Below are 16,135 nucleotides of genomic sequence, written 5' to 3' on the forward strand. Positions count from 1 at the left end.
CACTGCTACCTCTCTCTTTCTTTGTTTATCTAGCTCTCAAACCCTTTCTATAAGTTCAGTCTGTATTAGTACACAGATTTCTCTTTTTAAAAAATTTAACTCAAAATTCTTAATTTTTTTTTTTAATTTTTTTTTTCAACATTTATTTTTGGGACAGAGAGAGACAGAGCATGAACGGGGGAGGGGCAGAGAGAGAGGGAGACACAGAATTGGAAACAGGCTCCAGGCTCTGAGCCATCAGCCCAGAGCCCGACGCGGGGCTCGAACTCACGGAGCGCGAGATCGTGACCTGGCTGAAGTCGGACGCTTAACCAACTGCGCCACCCAGGCACCCCTCAAAATTCTTAATTTAAAAGCCCAAAAACTTACTTAGAAAATAGTACACATTTTATTTTCTCTGTGGAATATTTAAGAAGTGTTTAGTTCCAATTGTTTAGTTCCAATCCACCAATGGGGCAATCACACAGAGAACTGTCATCCACCAGCCTTCTGGCTCTGGGGGCTCCAGTTATGCCTATTCCCAATGGCTCTACACAACTTGGCCTAGTGTGAGGGATTTGACAGCAGACAAGTATAAAGTTAACTGTAAAAGAAAATTCACTCCGGGTTAATGGGATTAAAATGTTTGCTTTAGGGGTGGCTGGGTCGCTCAGTCGGTTAAGTGCCTGACTTGGGCTCAGGTCATGATCTCACAGCACATGGGTTTGAGCCCTGCATCAGGCTCTGTGCTGACAGCTCAGAGCCTGGAGCCTGCTTCAGATTCTGTCTCTCCCTCTTTCTCTGTTCTTCCCCCATTCATGTTCTGTCTCTCAAAAATGAAATTAAAAAGTTAAAAAATATTAAAATGTTTGCTTTAAAAAATGGAAAAGATATTTTCTTTTGAAACACAGGGATATGATGTCAAATTTCTACAAACTCAAGGTAAGTAATTTGAGCTAGAGATTTATCTGGACAAATAATTAAATTTAACTCTTGTGGAATAAAAGTTTGTCTCTTGGGATGCCTGGGTGGCTTAGTTGGCTCAGCATCTGACTTCAGCTCAGGCCATGATCTTAGAGTTTGTAAGTTTGAGCCCCGCATCGGCTCTGTGCTGTCAGCTCCGAGCCCACTTTGGATCCTGTCTCACTCTCCCTCTGCCCCTCTGTAACTTGTGCTTTCTCATTGTCTCTAAAATAAATAAAAACATTAAAAGAAAAGTTTGTCCCTCTTGTCCCTCACCAAACTTTTCCATAAGGAGCTCACTTCTAAAACAAAAGTTTAGTCTGTTATGGTGACATTTTTATAAGTCATGCTGTTAATCTTTTGGTTTATATTTTGTTTATACTTCTGCTTATATTGGAATTCCCTAAAGTCATACAAGGTAACCCTCAGCAGCACATTCCCAGAGTCTTCACTACAACTTGTTTGCCAGACTCACAGCTCCAAAAAGGGTCATAGGGAAGCAGGGTCAGTCTTTCCAGGAAACATTTAAAGTAGGTTTGAGGAGGCTTTGAAAGACTTTGGCTTTAAAATACCTTCCCCACTAATCTTCCATGACATTTCATCCCTGAGATTTATTAATTGCCTTTTGAGCTTAAAGTGGTTTTACATATTCTGTATTCTCAGTTCAAATGTCCCTTTAAATGGGAAGTACCATAAGCTACCATCTTACTGGTTCTGTGTCCAATTTTGAGCTTGTCTTGATAAAGCATCTTCCAACCAGTGGAGTCAGAACACCAAGCAACCATACCTTGTCTAAGTCCCTTGTTCCCTCTAGGTCTCAGGTTCCACATAGGCAGAATGAGGGGGTGGGGCCACTTTCCAGCTGTAAACCTTCTGGGATTCTCTAAATAGGTGACAGCTACTTAGAAACAACATATATGAAAGAAGACACAATACTGATTCTTGGGAGGAAAAGGTGAACCAGAAAACGGGGAATAGGACACTAAAGGCAAATGGGAAAACCAGCCATGGTTTACTTATTTCACAATTTTGCCAAAGGCCAGACCTGGTCAGGGAAGAAACCTGCTGTGAAAGCACCTTGCACATTCCTTGCTGTGTGTGTGAGCAGAACCTCAAGGAGGAACATAAGTAGACAAATTATTGAGTGTTTCTGAAAAATGTCTATGACACAAGTAGAGCCAATTTCTAGTCTTCCAAAGAATGCTGTGCTGAAAATTCCTATAGCAAACATCTCTTGGCTTGCATATGGTTTTTTTCCTAATATTTCCAGAAAAAATTAAAGAACAGTTTATATTTTCATTATAAGTCTATTGAGTAATTTTTAACTAGAAACACCTACACAATCTCAATAGCCTGTCCAGCACCCCAACTCAAAAGACTCTTCATCTCAGATCAACAACTTAAAATTTAAAACTCTTACATCAAAACCATACATATTCTTCTAGAATATGTTAGGAAGGAGAAGCCAAGTTGGCAGAACAGCATGGAAGTTTTTCTTGCATCTTGCGTTCATGAAATACAGCCAGATCAACACTAAACCATCCTGCACACCTAGAAAACTGATTTGAGGATTAAGCCAACAATCTGCACAATCTGAACCACAGAACTCAGCAGGTATGTGGTGGGGAGAGGTGAACTGGGGGTAGAGTGAAGCCGCAGAGGGCAGGGAGTTGTTTTTGCATGTGAAGAGAGGATGGAGTTGGGGGGAGAATATGGGAAATCCCCCCCCACAAAAAGCAGCTGGAGAGAAAGTGGAAAAGTGGAAACAGCTGCAAGGACTGAACTAAAAAGGGAGAAAGGAGAAAGGAGAGGGTTTAAATTTCATTAAGACTCTATGAATGGGGGGGGTGCAAAGACTGAAACTCTGCAGTTCGATACCTGGTGGTGCTCTGGTGAGAAGGACAAATCCTCAGGAGCAGGGTAAAGTCTGGGGGTCTTCAGGACACATGGGGAGAGTCAGTTCCCCTGCTGGGAAGACATCTGGTAGAGGCTGTGTGCCCCCACCCTCCCCGACCAGGTAAAGGCACCAGTGGACCTGGGAAAACAACCACATTCACTGGTACTGGAACAAGGTCATTAAGGGTGAAGCCTGGTGCCAGATGTGTGTTGTGATTTTCCATAATCCCTGAAGTGCTGCTGCCACATGATCACGTGAACTTTTTCTGGGGTGGGCTGGCACCCAGCCACAGTCTCTGGGCATCAGCAGCAGCACGGTCCCGCAAATGCTCCTGGGTATGGCTGGCACCCATCCATTACTCAGTGAGACCCTCCCACAGAGGGGCAGAATAGGTCAAAGCTGCAGTCCCCCAGAAGTAAGGGGTTGGGAAAACAGCCACATCTGAGATAAAACTCAGGAGGGAGGTGTTGCCTGGGGCTTGCTCAGGGACAGTGTAAAAGCGGGGAGTGGACAGAAGCTGGAGACAAAGGACAGGTGCACGATTGCTGATTGGGGAGAACAGAGTTCTGATAGCAGAGACTGGGTACCTGGGTGATGCCATTTTCACCCTTCCTGCGCATCCACATACACACCTACAAGCGCCACAACAATCCACCCCAGTAAGCTAAGCAGCACCATCTAGTGGGGAACAGAGCCATTACACTAAGTCCCACCCAACTGGGCCAACCTCGCTCTTCAGGAACACCAAAAGTCTCTCTGCCTGCTTAGTTAATGGATTATAAAGCGCTTCATAGTTTGACTTCTAGGGGAAAATGAAGTAATTTCAATCTTATTTCAGTCTGCTCACTGGTCCATCTTTTCAATTTTATTTTCTCTTTTTCATTTCTTTTCTTCTTCTTGAACACAGAAAGAAAAAAAATATTTTTATTTTCAATTTTTATTAAAAATACTTTTAATTTTTTTATGCTATATATTTTTTACTTTTTTGTAAATTTTTCAAATTCTATTTTACTTCCATCATTTCATTTTATTCTATTTCATTGTATTCATTTTTTCAAATTTTCAAATGATTTCCTTCCCCTCCCCACATTTCTCTCTAATCAAGCCCCTGTCAACACCCAGACAAAAACACACCTATGATCTAGCATCATTTATTTGATTTTTGTGTGTGTTTTTAATTTTTTAATTTTAATATTTTTATTTTAATTTTTCTACCTCATTAATTCCTTTTCTTCCTTCAAAATGATGAAATTCATGAATTCACCCCAAAAGAAAAAGCAGGAAGGAAATGATAGCCAGGGACTTAACCAACACAGATACAAGAAGATGTCTGAACCAGAATTTAGAATCATAATAATAAGAATACTAGCTGGAGTCTAAAATAGATTAGACACTTTCTGTGGAGATAAAAGAAGTAAAAGCTAGTCAGGATGAAATAAAAAATGTTATAACTGAGCTGCAATCTCAAATGGTTGCCACAGCAGCAAGGATGGATGAGGCAGAGCAGCAAATCAGCGATAAAGAGGACAACCTCACAGAGAATAATGAAACTGAAAAAAAGAGGGAGACTAATGCAAAAGAGCACAATTTAAGAATTAGAGAAATCAGTGACTCCTTAAAAAAGAACAACGTTAGAATCATAGGGGTCCCAGAAGATGAAGACACAGAAAAAGGAGTAGAAGGGTTATGTGAGCAAATCATAGCAGAAAACTTACCTAACTTGGGGAAAGACACAGATATAAAAATCCAGGAAGCACAGAGGACTCCTATTAGATTCACCAAAAACTGACCATCAACAAGGCATATCATAGTCAAATTCACAAAATACTCAGTCAAGGAGAGACTCATGAAAGCAGCAAGGGGAAAAAAGTCCATAACCTACAAGGGAAGACAAATCAGGTTTGCAGCAGACCTATCCACAGAAACTTGGCAGGCCAGAAAGGAGTGGCAGATTATATTTAATGTACTAAATTGGAAAAAAATGCAGCAAGAATTCTTTATCCAGCAAGACTGTATTTCAAAATAAGAGGAGGGATTAAAAGTTTCCCAGACAAAAATTAAAGGAGTTTGTGACCACTAAACCAGCCCTGCAAGAATATATAAGGGGGACTCTCTGAGGGGAGAAAAGACATACATACATACATACATACAAAAGCAACAAAGACTAGAAAGGACCAGAGAACACCACCAGAAACTCCAACTCTACAAGCAACATAATGGCAATAAATTCATATCTTTCAGTACTCACTCTAAAGGTCGATGGACTAAATAATACAATCAAAAGACATGGAGTAACAGAATGGGTAAGGAGAAAAGATCCACCTGTATGCTGTTTACAAGATACCCACTTTGGACCTAAAGACACCTTCAGATTGAAAGTAAGGAGATGGAGAACCATCTATCATGCTAATTGTCGACAAAAGAAAGCCAGAATAGCCATACTTATATCAGACAATCTAGAATTTAAAATAAAGACTGTAACAAGAGATAAAGAAGGGCATTATATAATAATTATGGGGTCTATCCACCAAGACCTAACAATTGTAAACATTTATGCTCCAAATGTGAAGCACCCAAATATATAAATAAATTAATCACAAACATAAAGAAACTCATTGATAATAACCATAATAGTGGGAGACTTCAACACCCCACTCACAGCAATGGACAGATCATCTAATCAGAAAATCAACAAGGAAACAATGGCTTTGAGTGACACATGGGACCAGATGGACTTAACAGATATATTCAGAACACTTCATCCTAAAGTAGCAGAATATACTTCTTTTCCAGTGCACATGGCATGTTCTCCAGAATAGACCACATACTGGGACACAAAACAGCCCTCAACAAGGACAAAAAGATCGAGATCATACCATACATATTTTCAGACCACAATGCTATGAAACTGGAAATTAACCACAAGAAAAAATTTGGAAAGACAAAAAATACTTGGAAACTAAAGCACATCCTAGTAAAGAATGAATAGGCTAACCAAGAATTAAAGAGGAAATTAAAAAGTGCATGTAGGGGCGCCTGGGTGGCGCAGTCGGTTAAGCGTCCGACTTCAGCCAGGTCACGATCTCGTGGTCCGTGAGTTGTAGCCCCGCGTCAGGCTCTGGGCTGATGGCTCAGAGCCTGGAGCCTGTTTCCGATTCTGTGTCTCCCTCTCTCTCTGCCCCTCCCCCGTTCATGCTCTGTCTCTGTCGCAAAAATAAATAAACGTTGAAAAAAAAAATTTAAAAAGTGCATGGAAGCCAAGGAAAATGATAACACCACAGCCCCAAACCTCTGGGACACAGCCAACATGTCATAAGAGGGAAGTGTACAACCATTCAGGCCTTCCTAAGTAAGGAAGAATGGTCTCAGATACACAACGTAACCTTACACACCTTGAAGAGCTGGAAAAAGAACAGCAAATAAAACCCAAAACACAGCACAAGACAGGAAATAATAAAGATTAGAGTAGAAATCAAAGCTATCAAAATAAAAAAAACAAACAAACACAGAACAGATTAAACCAGAAGCTGGTTCTTTGAAAGAATTAACAAAAGTGATAAGAAAAAGGAAGGACCCAAATAAAATCAAGAATGAAACAGAAGAGATTACAACTAACACAGCAGCAATACAAACAATAATAAGAAAATATTACCAGCAATTATACGCAAATAAAATGGGCAATTTGGAAGAAATGGACAAATTCCTAGAAACATAGACACTACCAAAACGGAAACAGGAAGAAATGGAAAATTTGAACACACCATACCAGTAAAGGAACAGAATTAGTAATCAAAAAGCTCCCCAAAAAACAAGACTCCAGGGTCAGATGGTTTTCCAGGGGAATTCTACCAAACATTAAGGAAGAGTTAATACCTATTCTCTTGAAAGAGCTGTTCCAAAAAAATAGAAATGGAAGGAAAACCTCCAAACTCTTTCTATGAAGCCAGCATTACTTTGATTCCAAAACCAGACAGAGACCCCACTAAAAAGCAGAACAATAGACCAATTTCCCTGATGAACATGCATGCAAAAATCCTGAACAAGATATTAGCCAACTGGATCCAACAACACATTAAAAAAATTATTCACCATGACCAAGGGGTATTTATACCTGGGATGCAGGGCTAGTTCAATATCTGCAAAACAATCAATATAATTGATCACATCAGTATAAGAGAGGACAAGAACCATATGATCCTCTCAATAGGTGCAGAGACAGCATTTGACAAAATACAGCATCCTTCCTTGATAAAAAACCTCAAGAAAGTAGGGATAAAAGGATCATACCTCGAGATCATAAAGACCACATATGATAGACTCAACATGAATATCATCCTCAATGGGGAAAAACTGAGAGCTTTCCCCCTAAGGTCAGGAACAAAACAGGGGTGTCCACTCTCGCCACTGTTGTTCAACACAGTATTGGAAGTCTTAGCCTCAGCAATCAGACAATACAAAGAAATAAAAGGCATCCAAGTCAGCAGGGGGAGGTCAAACTTTCACTCTTCGCAGATGACATGATACTCTATATGGAAAACCCAAAAGATTCCACCTAAAAACTGCTAGAACTGATCGGTGAAAGCAGCAAAGTTGCAGGATATAAAATCAATGCACAGGTTGCATTCGTATACACCAATAATAAAGCAACAGAAAGAGAAATCAAGGAATCGGTCGCACTTACAACTGCACCAAAACCCATAAAATACCTAGGAATAAATCTAACCAAAGAAGTGAAAAATCTATACACTGAAAACTATAGAAAGCTTATGAAAGAAATTGAAGACACAAAAAAAATGGAAAAAGATTCCATGCTCCTAGAGAGGAAGAACAAATATTGTTAAACTGTCGATACTACCCAAAGCAATCTACATATTGAATGTAATCCCTATCAAAATAATACCAGCATTCTTCACAGAGCTAGAACAAACAACCCTAAAATGTGTATGGAACCAGAAAAGACCCTGAATCGTCAAAGCAACCTTGAAAAAGAAAACCAAAGCAGGAGGCATCACAATCTCGGACTTCAAACTGGGTTACAAAGCTGTAATCACCAAGACAGTACATACCGGCACAGAGACACTCAGATCAATGGAACAGAACAGAGAACCCAGAAATGGACCCACAAATGTATGGCCAACTAATCTTTGACAAAGCAGGAAAGAATATCCAATGGAATAAAGACAGTCTCTTCAGCAAGTGGTACTGGGAAAACTCGACAGCGACATGCAGAAGAATGAACCTGGACCACTTTCTTACACCATACACAAAAACAAACTCAAAATGGATGAAAGACCTAAATGTAAGACAAGAAGCCATCAAAATCCTCGAAGAGAAAGCAGGCAAAAACCTCTTTGATCTTGGCTGCAGCAACTTCTTACTCAAACGTCTCCGGAGGCAAGGGAAACAAAAGCAAAATTGAACTATTGGGACCTCATGAAAATAAAAAGCTTCTGCACAGTGAAGGAAACAATCAGCAAAACTAAAAGGCAACCGACAGAATGGGAAAAGATATTTACAAATGACATATCAGATAAAGGGTTAGTATCCAAAATCTACAAAGAACTTATCAAACTCAACACCCAAAAAACAAAGAATCCAGTGAAGAAATGGGCAAAAAGCATGAATGGACACTTCTCTAAAGAAGACACCCAGATGGCCAACTGACACATGAAAAACCACCCAACATCATTCATCATAAGGGAAGTACAAATTAAAACCACAATGAGATACCACCTCACACCAGTCAGAATGGCTAAAATGAACAACTCAGTCAACAACAGATACTGATGAAGATGCAGAAAAACAGGATCTCTTTTCCACTGTTGGTGGGAATGCAATCTGGTGCAGCCACTCTGGAAAACAGTATGGAGGTTCCTCAAAAAACTAAAAAAACAGAACTACCCTACAACCCAGCAATTGCACTACTAGGTATTTATCTAAGGGATCCCAGTGTGCTGTTTTGAAGGGACACATGCACTCCAATGTTTATAGCAACACTATAAACAATAGCCAAAGTATGGAAAGAGCCCAAATGTCCATCAATGGATGAATGGATAAAGAAGATGTGGTATACACACACACACACACACACACACACACACACACACACACACACACGCAATGGAGTATTACTCGGCAATCAAAAAGAATGAAATCTTGCCATTTGCAACTACATGGATGGAACTGGAGGGTATTAACCTAAGTGACATTAGTCAGAGAAAGACAAATATCATATGGCTTCACTCATATGAGGAATTTAGGAGACAAAAACAGATGAACATAAGGGAAGGGAAACAAAAATAATATAAAAACAGGGAGGCAGACAAAAACATAAGAGACTCTTAGGGGCACTTGGGTGGCTCAGTCGGTTAAGCATCTGACTTCAGCTCAGGTCATGATCTTGCAGTTTGTGGGTTCGAGCCCTGCGTCAGGCTCTGTGCTAACAGTTCAGAGCCTGGAGCCTGTTTCGGATTCTGTGTCTCCTCCTCTCTCTGCCCCTCTCCTGCTCATGCTCTGTCTCTCTCTGTCTCTCAATAATAAATAAATGTTAAAAAAAGACTCTTAAATATGGAGAACAAACAGAAGGTTACTGCAGGGGTTGTGGGAGGGGGGACAGGCTGAAAGAGTTGGGGGTGTTGGGGGCCTACTCCTGAAATCATTGTTGCACTGTATGCTGGCTAACTTGGTGTAAATTGGGGGGGATTAAAAAAAGAATATATTAGGAAAAAAATCTAATGTAGTTAGACAGAGATAAAGTACTCTGGGTAAAAATAAAAAGGGAAAACAAAATATACACCCCATTTCATTGTTCCGATTCCAGAGGTTAGCCCAGGAAAGGATTCAGCACCAGCAGTCAGCAAACTAACAGAAGCAATGGGGAGGGTCATTTACCAAAAAGTCTACAGGAACCAGAAAGGAGGCAATTTACATTGCTTTCATGAAAACTTTCTTTATGAGGGAAATGTATTTGGTTTTCTCCTATCTCAAAAGTTACTGATATGAAAAAGGACACTACAAGGCTATAGGCAACATCATTCATACCAGGTGGGCCTCCTCTTTATTGTATCCCCAACCAGCAGTAATAATCAAAATATTAAACTACTGGTACAGCAATAGGCAAGTGCTAAATCCAAATGGACCATGTGCAAACCATTGTAAAGCTTTATAGGTGCACAATAGCTGCTTATCAGCTCATTTTCCACTTCTTAAATTAAGCATAATATCTACCTGGGCCTGTTATCAGACCTCCTAATTCCTAACTGACTTTTAAGCAGTTTGCATGGTCAATATATATGCTAACCAGTACAGTAGCCACTAGCCTCAGGTAGCTACAGAACATGTGAAATGTGGTCAATCTGCATTGAGGTATGTCATAAGTAGAAAATATACACTAAATTCTGATGACTTAGTAAGAAAAAAGAATTGTAAAATATCTTAATATTTTACATTGATTACATGTTAAAATGATACTATTTTGGATACACTGATTCCACGTGTTTCTCTTAATTTTTAAATGCAGCTATTATAGAATTTAAGATTACATATGTGATTTGCATTATATCTCTATTGCATAGTACTGGTTTAGATCTCCTGAAATCCCCAAATTGAAATATTTTTGTTCTACATTTAACACTCTTGGGGGTCTTCAAGAAAATGAGTTAATCTAACAAACTAATTGGTGTTAATATGTCACTCTCCTCAAACAAGCAGAGTTGGAAGGGAACTCTAGGTTAATTTCATTTCATTTTTATAGCCAGGAAACCGAGCTATAAGTGTGTAATACTTATAGAGGATAAATGTATAACAAACACATCAAGGATAAGATTAACACAGCCTCCTAACTCCCAGCCAGTCCTTTTCCCAATTTTGCTATTTTATCACTGCATTTGCCCTTACCCTGCAGATAATACATTAACTCAAAGCAGTGATCCTTACCAGAGCAGATATTTCAGGCACATGGAGGAATAAATACAGGGACAGAGAGTCATTTCAAGTCAGATGGTTGGCTGTTTATTCTCAGGTATGACCCTAGTTGTTTTCATCATCTTTTTAAAATGTGATTCAAAGGATCCTGTTGCTAAGCTTCTCCCTTCAAAAGCATACATCATCATTTACAGATTAAAAGTCAGAGCTTCTTAGCCCTCTTACATCATGTCATAAAAATGCAATTCCAAATGGCATTCCAAGAATTATGTCTCTATTGTTAACTAGATTTGAATGCCTAGAAAACTGCTGATCTTAGGTCTCTAGTTTTTGACTCATAACAGTATCCCACTAAAAAAATAAAATAAAATTCTTAAATTCCCTCAAGAATTCTATTAACCTGCGATATAGCTTTTCAGACCCTGACATATCATCACTTCTGTGATGTTTTCTGTATAGGAGACATCATTACATTCTGGGCTAGACTCAGTTACTAAGACTGAGACTTGCAACTAATATTCTTTAAGTAAGTTAATGGAATTTCTCCCTTGATTTCACTAGGGAGAAAAAGGGTAACAACTGCTGTTATTGTGCTCATATGATCAAGGCCACTTATAAATTAATAACCTGGACCTTTTGTTCCAGGGGTGGATTTGACTTGTGGCAGTTGGCATTGTATTGAGAAATGTCCTTGCACTGCTCCTGTGAGAAGAAAAGTGGTCCATAATGTGAAGATTACTTATCTAATGTTGGCAAATTAAAAATGAGCAATCTGAGGAAACAGAGCTAATTTCAACCTGAGAATTTATTTTAAAAAAAATCTCAAACCACCCAGCCACTACACAACAAACAACTCAACAGTAACACTGAGGGTTTACAACTAGATATTTATATTATGGGCACTTCTAAACATGAGTTGAGTTTAATGACACTGCTCATATTCTCAAATATGTCAATTTTAGAAAGAATCATGCCTTTTTTTAACATGCCAAGAAAAATCACAAAGTCAGAAAAAGATGCAGCATGTCTCAAGAATGTCCTAGATTTTCTAGATTTAAAATATTCTGTTCCAAGCTTCTTATATGTCTTGTTATAATGGACATTTGTTGTTTCTAAAATGGAATTTCCTAGCCATGTGGCTGGTGTGGGTCCTAACGGTCTTAAGCCATACGTATATGCTACTCTAGGTTGCAATTGAGGAGAGAAAACTTACTGAATTCTAGCTCATTAAGCCAAGGGGACATTATTTTGCATTTGGCTTGAGCCATCAGGGAAGTGGAATTTTTTATTTGCTAGATTAGAACCTGAAAACACACACCTGGAAGTATCCACTTTCTAAACATGAAGGGATTGCTGAGTCCAACGCCCATGTTCAAAGATTTAACTAAGACACAAAGCATATACAACTGGCTGCACCTATTATACTAGGGATGGCAAACTCAAATGCATTCAGGGGCTGGGCCAACACATAATGTGGAAACCTACTGGATGTGATATAATAGGGAGTAGTGGAGAAGAGACTGCTGATCCTCTCTGAGTGCATATAAATTAGAATGAAAACAAATATAGCACTGCGCTGGTCAAACAAAACTGCTGACATTAGGTCTGTTGGCTACATTAAATTCATTGGCATTGTATTGGCCACCAAGTTTCCACCTGGCTCTAAAATGAACCTCAGAAACCTCTATTAACCTGGCCCTAAATAATTCCTCTTCTGTAAATCTCATACAGCCCAGTCATGTTTTTAAACAGTTTGGGCTGCTACACAGTCTCCCTTTCCCTACTTAGGCTTAAGGATGAATTATTTGAGCTGTTGAAAACATCTTGTTACATGAAATACTGGGAGTAAACAGTACCTACACTTTCTAATTGCCATTGTTTTTAAAGCTAAAGAAACAAAGCCAAATGTATGGGGCTAACTACCAAGCTATCAAGTTTTTATATCTAATATAAATCATCCATCTGTCCCATATCTTGAAAAATTTCCAAATGCACCAGCAGCATGGAGATCAATTTAGACATTTTGAAGTGAAATGGGAACTGAATACAGTAGAAATAAGTTAATTTATAAAGAAGCGAGGCTATTTCTGACATTTATTTTTTGAAATTGGAAAATGATGATGAGTTTAACAGAGACTTGTTAGGTCTAACCACTCTTTCAAAAGTAAGTTTAGGTTCCAAGTGAACTCTTCTGAAAAATTAACAGTCATGGCTTGGAGGTACAAATCCAATCAAATACAAACAACCTCTCTTCCCCCTGTCAACAGAGAGACAGGCACAGATGTAGTCAATTATAGCCCATTCTGAGTGTAGTTCGCTGCTTTAAGTAAAAGAGAATCTTTTTCTTATAGGCTAAAGCCAGTAAGATAAATGGAAGTCTCTTTGTTCTCTGTAGACTTTTTATAGACTTTAAAACAAAACAACAACAAAAAACTCACACTCTGAACCTACTTATTTACTATAATTTCTAATAACTTACTGTCAGTCAGACTTTGAAGGCACAGAAAGAGCTATGAATTTGGCCTACAATGAAGACTGTTGGTACTCAAAGCAACTTGGGATATAAACAACTGAAATGCGTAAAGGGAGGAACAACTCCCAGTGTAATCACCAAAAGCTTAACATTCTAACAAAATAAAGGCATTTTTCCTTATCAAGTGTAAAAATTGTAAGAATTTCCTATGGTCTGAAACCACAGGGAGGTCCCTATTACAGGAGTAGGTGAAACAGCTAATTTTTGCCTGTTATTCTTACTGGCGACAGGATGCAGATGGGATTAAAGCTCCCCTTCCTGTCACTGCCCACTTGAGATTCACACTGAATTGCAGACACTGTTCTTACCTGCCTATCAGATTTGTTTGCAGGGCAGCTACTAAGCTGTCTCAGAGAACTACTTTCTTTGATGTTATCTTGTATATATAATAATAAAATTCCATGCATTCATTCAACAAATATACATTAAACCTATGTTCCAGAAGCCTGAGGATAGAGAAGTGAACAAAATATACAAAATGATCAATAAAAAACTCTCATACCCTCTATTCAGGGAATGAGATTAGATTCATTCAGGGAATGAAGCAGTCTGCTAAGAAAATGTTGCTTATGAAGCAGAATGCTCAATGCTATGCAAAAGATCTCCACGAACAAACACACAACGCAAATTCTGGTGACTGAAACAATAGCAAAGTGGACCCCACAAGATATATTACCACAAGTTAGTGAAAACTAATAATTCGCTTTTTAAAAAGAATTAATTTTATAAACACCTTTTTGGATAGCATCTACTCTTCTACTTTCCTGATAGACATAGGTTAATGCAACTTGAGAGACAATCCAATATGCCTGACATATTAGCATATGAATATGATTTTGATGAGCCAGGGATTGTGTAATACAATTTTCAGGTTCCATGAGGTGACAATGTAATGAAAGCAAGACTGATCCCCACAAAGCTTGGTCTAAATTCCATGTTAGGAAATGAAAATGCTGGTTCTGCTAGGTTACATTTTCTGAAAAGGGGCACCACAGTAGGTTCAAAAGTATAGAGTGCAGGGGTGCCTGAGTGGCTCGGTTGAGTGTCTGACTTTGACTCAGGTCATGATCTCGCAGTTGGTGGGTTTGAGTCCCACGTCAGGCTCTGTGCTGATAGCTCAGAGCCTGAAGCCTGCTTTGGATTCTGTGTCTCCCTCTCTCTGCCCTTCCCCTACTCACACTGTCTCTCAAAAGTGAATAAATGTTAAAAAATCTTTAAAAAAAAGTATGGAGTGCTTCTAGCAGTGACAACTTTTCAATGATCTTGCAGCTACCCCCACCTCCTGTGGACAAGCTCTCAGCCTTTAAAGTCAAGGGCTCAAAGTAAGGTGTTGAGTGCTAGACACAGGGGAGTGAGGGTGTTGGGAAATTCAGTTAGTATGTGTGAAAATAAAAGGGCCCATAGCTGAAAGCCACTCAAAGTGTGAAGAATTATGATTGCTTTCTGAGAAACTCCCATTTCTCAAGAATGAACAAACCTGGGGAAAGATGAGCTCCTTAGTTTTTTGTTTTGTTTTGTTTTTTACAAAATATTTTTCAAGTCTTTTGCTGGTGAGGCTTCTACAGTTTTTGCTAATAAACTTTTACCTTTACTAAAAGAATGACTTTTCTTCATCTGCCCACAGCAAGAACTTGCTTGGTCATAAAGAATGCTAGTACATGGATCTGCACTGGATAAAATGCCACATCTTATAACAGAAATTTTATAACTCAGGGAGATACTTTTTTAAGCTTCCATGAAATCCTATCCAATTCAATATGCAAGCATACAGCAAAGGTTAGAAATGAACTTGAGGTCTTTGTACTCCCAAGAACTCACCATCTTGAACAGGGGGAGGTGTTATGGAATCTACCATAGATACAAAGACATACTGAAAAACTTTAACATAAAACCAACTGTGGCAAGGACTGTAACAGATTAAACCCAATTAATTAGTTTAGAATTGACTTTTTAAAAAAAATAAATGTTTATTTATTTTGAGAGAGAGCGAGCAGGGGAAGGGCAGAGAGAAGAGAGACAGAGAGAGAGAATCCCAAGCAGGCTCTGCACTATCAGCACATAGCCTGACCTGGGGTCTTGATCTCATGAACTGTTTGATCTTGAACTGAGGGAAAAGCAAGAGTCAGATGCTTAACTGACTGAGCCACCGAGGCATCCCGAGTAGTCTTTTCATAGGAGGTATTTGAGCTGCATCTTGAAAGCTGAACAGGGCTTTCAGGAATGAAGATGAGGGGAGGGGCATTTGGGGCAGAAGAAAGTAGATGAACAAAGGCACAAAGTACACTTGGAGAGAGTAGGCAGAAATGTGACTAACACATAAGGAGGCTGTTGTGGAAAGAAACCAGTGTGGTAGAAAGACAGAAGGAACCCCAATCCTCTGAGATTAAGGATTAGGACTTTACTCATAAGATAAATTTTGGGGGGAGTCTTAGGAGAACCTCAAGGGCAGCTGCTAAACAGAGGAATGCCACTGTCTGGGTTAAGCCTTAGAAAACTAGTTGTCAGGCTCTGTGCTGACAGCTCAGAGCCTGGAGCCTGCTTCAGATTCTGTTCCCCATCTCTTTGCCCCTCACCCTCTCATGCTCTCTTTCTCTCTCAAAAATAAATAAACATTAAAAAAATTAAAAAAGAAACATTAACTGTCACAAGAGAACTAAAGAGACACAGGAGGCTACCACCACATTCAGGTGAGAGATGAAAAACCCAGGACTTGAGCAGAGGAAGTATAAGAGCAATTGCCTATGGTAAGGAAGAGACAGAAGTGAAACACTAGAGTGGCTGAGCACTGGGATTTAGCTCCTGATTAGATACTGGGGGGCTGCAGGGGCCAGGAGGAGGGT

At 39.3% G+C, this 16,135-nt stretch overlaps 1 protein-coding gene across 13 annotated transcripts in view; it reads right to left on the reverse strand.

The window, feature by feature from the left end:
- PSD3 (pleckstrin and Sec7 domain containing 3) overlaps positions 1–16,135 on the reverse strand; it is a 746,112-nt gene that overhangs the window by 31,911 nt on the left and 698,066 nt on the right. Inside the window, exons 20-21 of one of the 13 annotated variants that reach the window (XR_005797446.1) lie at positions 10,775–10,928; positions 9,645–9,700 (exon numbers count right to left, since the gene is read on the reverse strand). The exons of 10 other annotated variants lie outside the window; for them this stretch is intronic. Coding sequence is in view for 2 of the 3 variants with exons in the window: in XM_040496941.1 (XP_040352875.1) it covers positions 9,680–9,700 (21 nt within the window). In the remaining variant the exon portion in view is untranslated. Of the gene's footprint in view, positions 1–9,635; positions 9,701–10,655; positions 10,929–16,135 lie in introns of those variants that run through there. 2 more of the 13 variants (XM_040496941.1, XM_040497063.1) reach the window with 2 other exon arrangements.

The sequence above is a fragment of the Herpailurus yagouaroundi genome, unplaced genomic scaffold (genome assembly GCF_014898765.1).
Source record: "Herpailurus yagouaroundi ecotype Mexico unplaced genomic scaffold, PumYag 28, whole genome shotgun sequence".
NCBI lineage: Eukaryota > Metazoa > Chordata > Mammalia > Carnivora > Felidae > Herpailurus > Herpailurus yagouaroundi.